The sequence below is a fragment of the Tupaia chinensis genome, unplaced genomic scaffold, assembly GCF_000334495.1.
Source record: "Tupaia chinensis unplaced genomic scaffold, TupChi_1.0 Scaffold143992_1, whole genome shotgun sequence".
NCBI lineage: Eukaryota > Metazoa > Chordata > Mammalia > Scandentia > Tupaiidae > Tupaia > Tupaia belangeri.
Genome location: NW_006203843.1, coordinates 325,070 through 332,000, shown reverse-complemented (window position 1 = coordinate 332,000; position 6,931 = coordinate 325,070). Strand labels below are relative to the sequence as shown.

At 36.6% G+C, this 6,931-nt stretch overlaps 1 protein-coding gene across 1 annotated transcript in view; it reads right to left on the bottom strand.

The window, feature by feature from the left end:
* Positions 1 to 2,166: 2,166 nt before the first annotated feature.
* Positions 2,167 to 6,931, bottom strand: part of WNK3 (WNK lysine deficient protein kinase 3) — a 279,743-nt gene continuing 274,978 nt past the window's right edge. The window contains 1 exon segment of the mRNA XM_027767181.1: positions 2,167 to 2,574. Within this exon segment, the coding sequence (XP_027622982.1) occupies positions 2,245 to 2,574 (330 nt within the window). The 3' untranslated portion in view covers positions 2,167 to 2,244.

Sequence of the window (6,931 nt, the reverse complement as noted above, 5' to 3'; positions counted from 1 at the left end):
GTACACTATTCACCATCTTCAAACTTTAGAAGACTACTTTTCTCTCCAGAAAAAACCTGAAAAGATTCTAAATATTACAAGGCACTGCAAAAGTCTGCAGGCAAACAAGAATGATTAATTATACATAAAACAGAGATGGTGGCAAAATTCAGGACACAGGATGTGGAACAGCCTAATAAATATAATTGTACATGTTTTCCATGAAGCTTTTTTCATCCTGAGGGTATACTATTTAAAAAGGTTGTGACTAGAGAAGAAGAGAGTCTAAAAGCCTGCAGTCTTTTTACTTTCTAGGTTGTATACCTCAATGTAACCATACAAATTCTACTCTTATGAAGAAACACAAGCAGTTTTAAAGAATTAGGGATTTTAGGAACACTGTTTTTGTACACATGGAAAACACTGCAATGCAAGCATTTGCATTACACTAATGACCTAAAACCACTTCAACTTGCAAACCAATACTGTAGAAGAAATTTGATGAATCTGTACATAAGATTTGGAAAGACACTTCTAAAACACAGTATGTTTCATGAAAAGAAACTGTGGCTCTATCAATGGCCATTCTCAATGGTGCCTGAAATGACCCAAATGACAGTGACAAAATCTTTACGATGGGGGGTGTAATCCTCAGGTTAAGCAATATAAGACAGATTTTTTTTGAAAAAGGGTACTGAATGTCACAAAGTAGACTGCAAAAATAAGGAAAAGAAAAAGAACACCAAGTTTTCCTCATTACCTGGCAACCTCGTGGGGTACAATTCTTAGAGGAATATAGAAAAAAAAATCTGTTAACAGAATGTTGGGTGACAATTTGGAATGTTTACCAGTAGACAGAACTTCTGATTAGGTAACAGTGTAAGATAAGGACTTCGGACATGGACAGTTGGTAGTCAGTAAATACCATTTAAAAAAATCTATTCAGGTTTCACAGACTGAACGTTAGGCAACCCCGTGATCAACCTTTAAGATTATTATAGTTAACCTTATTTAAAACCAAAGGTGTACACTTTGACATTGCCTCTTCTCCTCCTAAAACTGGATAAAACCCAGTAAAGTGCAACTTGACAACTCAGATTCTAAAGAGGCTGCCAAACTCATCTAAGATCTAAAATCATCTAAGATGCTATAGATACTAACAAGAAATTATAATAATTAAAAATAGTAATCCAACAAAAGCTCAGGACAACTTAAATAGTATACTTCTAGGGTCTATTATCTCACTGCAGCGTATACCCCACATCTATAGAACCCTGTAAAGCCAGTGTTTCATGTGTAAGTTTCAAAACCTACAAAACCTGCTGTTAAGTAAATTTCACTTCAGAAAAATGGATCAATAGAGGTGTAACTTGAATCTCCTTTGTTAGGAATATAAGAACTCCCCAAAATGAAATTCATATCAACTGCAATATATCCCTTGCAAAAGAATGCAAGCCAAACCAATGCCTCTCAGATGCTCAAAACCAATGTAGTGTGCATGTGAGAAACAAGGAGATAGCTGCTTTGGATTATTACTGAAATCCCAAAGCAGCTACATTATCTGCAGAATCAAGGAACTGTTACAGTTCTGTTTTATCCTTTCCCTCCGCCTCACCCAAAACAAGGCTTCACTCCTACTGCTGTGACGACGGGAAGAAAATCACATTAAAAAGGGCTTATGTTCTATATTGGTTGACAATTATTCTAATTTTAAACACTAAAATGTTGCCTGCAGCAAGTTGCCCTGCCTTCTGTGAAAGGTAAACCTAAGCTAAACTGTATGACTAATACCGTATGACTCCAGCTGCTGGAAGGTCTTGTTTTATCCTTGTTTGGGCAGAATCAATCTAAATCATTTTTACACATTTTAAAGCAAAGTGTCATCCAGCTGCAAATAGCAACATCAACAAAAGGGGGCGCTTCTTAGCAATACATGGAAAGTGTCCTGGAAATGGTAATGCTCAAGCTGAGCTTATTAAAGCATTCTGAACAGTATTTTTTAAAAATCAAGTATCAAAGAGGATAGGATTCTAAGTGAAAAAACATTTCTGTGTGCAGTGTTCTGTACACACTGCACATTTCTACAGAATGATGAGCTGTATCAAATACCACATTAGAACAACAAAAACAAAAAAATACAGTCAAAAGTAAACTCAAATGTGGAAAAATATGGCAGAACCCAAGAAGAAGAGACTTTAATATGTTACATGTGCTGAAAACAATTCTGAAAAAACAATCACCCCTTTCTTCATCATTTACTCTGATTCATTTGGGACCAGGAGGGATCGTGGCTGGATTCTGTACTGGTGAAGTTGGAAATGCCTGCAAATTTATCCCAGGCTGAAATGGTCCCCCTGCTTGGGTAGGAATTACTACAGACTGTTGTGTTGTTCCTGAAATTCCTACCCACTGTACTGGATACCCTGATCCCCCCACAGGATTATACTGACAAACATGGGGCATTCCATATGATGATAATGGCCCAGGAAATGAAGGGAGTGAGAGTCCTTGTGGCAAGGAAGTTGGGACAGCTCCACGGATTTGAGACAGAGAAGAAATCCATGCTGATGTGTAGCCCATAGTAGATGGAGTATTCTAACAAAAACAAAAATAAAAACAAAAGATCAGTTTATTTGGTATATGCTTTTACTAATTGATATTCCTTCCTTTTTCTTTTAGATGACAACTCCCACTATTACTAGGCTGTTTTGGGGAGGCTTTTGTATGTTACGGCATAGTTACATACCTTACTTCATTTCATCTTCCAAAGTGCCCTGGCCTTGCAGTTTCAGATGAGGAAACGAAAAGTTCAAAATTGTTAACATGCCCAATAACACTAAGCAAATTAATAGTGAGGTGGAGACTCAAACACATTTCCAGCTAATTCCAAGGCCAATACTAAACTCCTGTGTACATTTTAGTTCCTCCTTTCCACATGCTAGCACTACTCTTCTATTTTTATTTCCATCTGCCAGCCCTAGGCATTTTTTCATACAGTGCCATAGACAAGAATAGCCCATCTTACTGCATAACTCTTTGGAGACAGATTAGTGAGGCATAGAAGAAAGAACCTGCATATAGCAGGTGACAAAAAATGTCACCTGTATCCTGCTTATCCCTTTCTATCCATTTTCTTAAAGTCTAACATTTCTGTTATATTCTTGGAAATTTAAACTTGGGACTATGAGACAATCATGGTTTTGACAGCTTTTAGAACACGTTCCTCCTTGACTCTTTTATTATAATTATTCACATACAGAGAAATTACTGAAATCTTGTACAAATGAGAATAATGTCTAATTAAAGTAAATAATTCTTGTTTAAAGGAGATTTTGGTGTCAGTCCCAAATGCTGACTTAGTTCTTCAAAACAAGATTATGATGATAATAAATAAATAACAGTTAAAAAAATACTGAATTGTCAAGTTAAAACAAAACTTCAGACAAAGCTTAGTTAGAAACTTTCAAATTAAGCTACAGTAAAAGTTTATAGCTTGATTCAAGAATGAATGATGACATCTCCTGAGGTGAAAAACATTTAACATTCAGAAATCTTGTCTTCATATCAGTGTTTGTTTTCTTTTAAATTAAAGTAGAAGTAAATACTTCTTATTCAAACAGCATATATACTGTATGATCATATTTTTATAGTTATTTTCATACATCCATATATAGATAAAGAAAGATATCCTGAAATGGTATTTATCTAAAGTTAATAACAATTATTTCTGGGTGGAAGGACTTGAAGGTGATATTTTTAAATTTATAGTTTTCTGCACTGTCTAAATTTTATAATGAGCATTATTATTTTACAATGACAACACAATTTTAATTTTTTTAGAAAATACTTCATTGGAGGAGCTGGCAGATGACATGGTGGTTAAGGACACTGGACTCCCGCATTGCCGATCACAGTTCATGTCCCAGACCTGGCGGCTTTCTCTCTCTCTATCCACTTCTCTGGCCAAATTTAAAAAAAGAAAGTTAAATAAAGTAATTCTTAAAAAAAAAAAAAGACTTCATTGAAGAGGTCATATAATAAATCCTTTCTTGGATATTTCAAAGACATCTCAGATTCAAATGCCCAAAACCAAACATGCAATCTTCCATTACCAAAATAAACTGCTCATATCCCCAAGTTGGAAACTCATTTATAGAATAATATCCAATTATACAAGCCAGAAACCTAGCCTTGACACTTCCCCTCCTACATACATCCACTCCAACACCAAATCTTGTCCTTTTTATCTCAAACATTTTTTTGAATCTGTACACTTCTCTTCAACTCAATCAGCTTCCCCTTTTCTGGACCAGTTTGACTCTTTTTTTATTTTGAGAGAGATTTTTGATATAAGGCATGTACGCTTGCCAGAGAGACAGAGAGATAGAAAGCAAGAAATTACCTCCCCCAGGGGGCATGGCCATGCTACAATCCTTTCTTCTCTATTCTCCTATTGAGATTTTGGGCACACATGTGCACTCCTGGTGTGAGATTTAAGCCACCAGGTCTAAGACTCAAACTATAGTTGACCATGTGGGAGTCCAGTGACATAACCATTATGCCATCTGTTGGTTCCAGACTGCCTTGACTCATAATTCGTTTGCCAACATTTATCTTTATCCCAATAATCCTTTCTTCTGTTTTTAGCCACATTGATCTTTAAAAAAAAAAAAAAACCAAATATGATCATGTCTACTATAGGGCTTTTGTGGCTATCCATCTTTTTAAAAACAAATACAAAATTATTTAATAATCACCACTGTTAAACGCCAGCTCCCTTTGCTCTCTTCACCCAAACTGGCCTACTTTTAGTCCCTTCATGCTCCCTTCCTCATTCAGGGCTTTTGCCTATGCTGTTCTTTCTGCTTAGAATCTTTTTTTCATTGCTCCTCAGTTTTGATTAGATGCAGTCAAGAAAACATTTTTTTTTCATATTAACAACTGATAATTATAATTTATGTGGAAAAATGGTTCTATAATTTTCTGGCAAAATTTTCTGTATAATTTGACCTATTTTTTTTCAATTCTTCACTGTGTTTTGCAAGATCAAAATGATTGTTTTCAAATCTAAAATAAAGAAAACTGTTTTTCTTTCAAAAAACAAATCCCCTTTTCATCAAGTTAACACCTACTTATGCTTCAGGTCTTTGCTTAATCATTCCTTTGTCAGGGATGCTTTCCTTGACTTCCCTTGCAATTTTAAATTTATTTATGTAAGTCTGTTAATGTCTAACTGTCCCATCAGAACGTAAGTTCTTTGAAGATAGAGACCATACTTGTCTTTACTCGCCAAACCTGTGCCTAGCAAAGGGCTTAATTCACAGTAAAGGGCTTGATACATAGTTATTGTGTGAGCAAAAATTTCTAACTAAAGCAACAAAACAGTAATATGTAAGAACATTAGTGAAATGGGCTCTCTACACAAAGATAGATTCAATGGAACAAGTACAAAAACGTGGGCCAGAAGGTGACATGGTGGTTAAGGTGCTGGATGCCGACATGGCTGATCAATGTTCAAGTCCCAGACCTGCTGACTTGAAAATCATGCTAGGCATGTGTACGTGCCCAAAATGCCAAGAGGAGAATGGAGAAGGGATTGTAGCATGGTTATTCACCATTGCAGGGGGTGATTTCTCACTTTCCCTCTATGTCTGTCTCTCTCTGGTTAGTGCACACACCCTATAAAAAAAAAAAAACAAAAAAAACTTTAAAAAAGTACAAAAACAGTTACCACAGATATGATACCTACTATGTAACACACCTTTTTTAAAAAGTTATTTTATTTAGCTTTATTTATTTATTTACTTATTTATTTATTTTAATTTGACCAGAGAGGGACAGAGTGAGAGAGGGAGAGAGAGGAAGAAAGAGAGAAAGTAAGCTGCTAGGTCTGGGACTCAAACCATGGTTGGCCATGTGGGAATCCAGTGCCCTTAACCACCATGCCACCTGCTGGACCTGTGACACACCCTTAAAGATACAGCTTTATAGGTGTTATCTCATGTATTCCTCATAGCAATCCCACAAGGCAGGTATCATTCCTGTTTGAAAGACATGAGAACCGAGGCACAGAGAGATCAAATGACTTACTTAAAGTTACACAACTAATAAATAACTGAGCTGAAGGTGAATCCAAAGTCTGTTAAAAGATTTTTATCATTTTTATTCATACACTATTTTCTGTTCACCCTTCCTCCAAATATCCTCCACAATACTGTTATAAACCATCCTCTCACTGGTCAACAAAAGCATCCATTTACACAGTAGTCAGAGGGCCCATCATTGGTAGTACAAATGCATTTACATTGGGACCAGAAGATGGTGTAAGGTTTACATCACTGGACTTCCACGTAGTCAACCGCAGTTCAAGTCCTGGACCCAGTGGCTTAAAACTCATGCCAAGTGTGTGTGCATGCATGCCCCAAATCCTTAGAGAATAGAGGAGAAGGCACAGTAGTATGGCCATCCCCTAGAATGGTGATTTCTGTTTTCTGTCTCTCTGTTTCTCCGGCAAGTGCACATACCCAGTAGCAAAAAATCTCTCTCTAAACAAACAAACAAAAAATTAATTTGCATTTTGAGTTTTTAAGATTTTTTTTTAGATTTTTTTTTTGGGGGGGGGGGCTATGGGGTGTGTGCACTGGCTGTAGAGAGACAGAAAGTGAGGAATCACCTCCTGGGGGAATGGCCACACCATAGTGCCTTCTCATCTATTTCCCTCTCAGGATTTTGGGTACACATGCGCATGTGCCAGGCGTGAGTTTTAAGCTGCTGGGTCTGGGACTTGAACTCCAGTTGGCCATGTGGGAGTCGAGCACCTTAACCACTATGCTACCTGCTAGCCTCTGCATTTAAATCTTGAAATTTTCCTCCAAAGGCTTAAATTGTTTTTCTTTTTTCTTTTTTTTTTGGGAGAGGTTTTTGCTATAGGACGTGTGTGCTCACCAGAAAG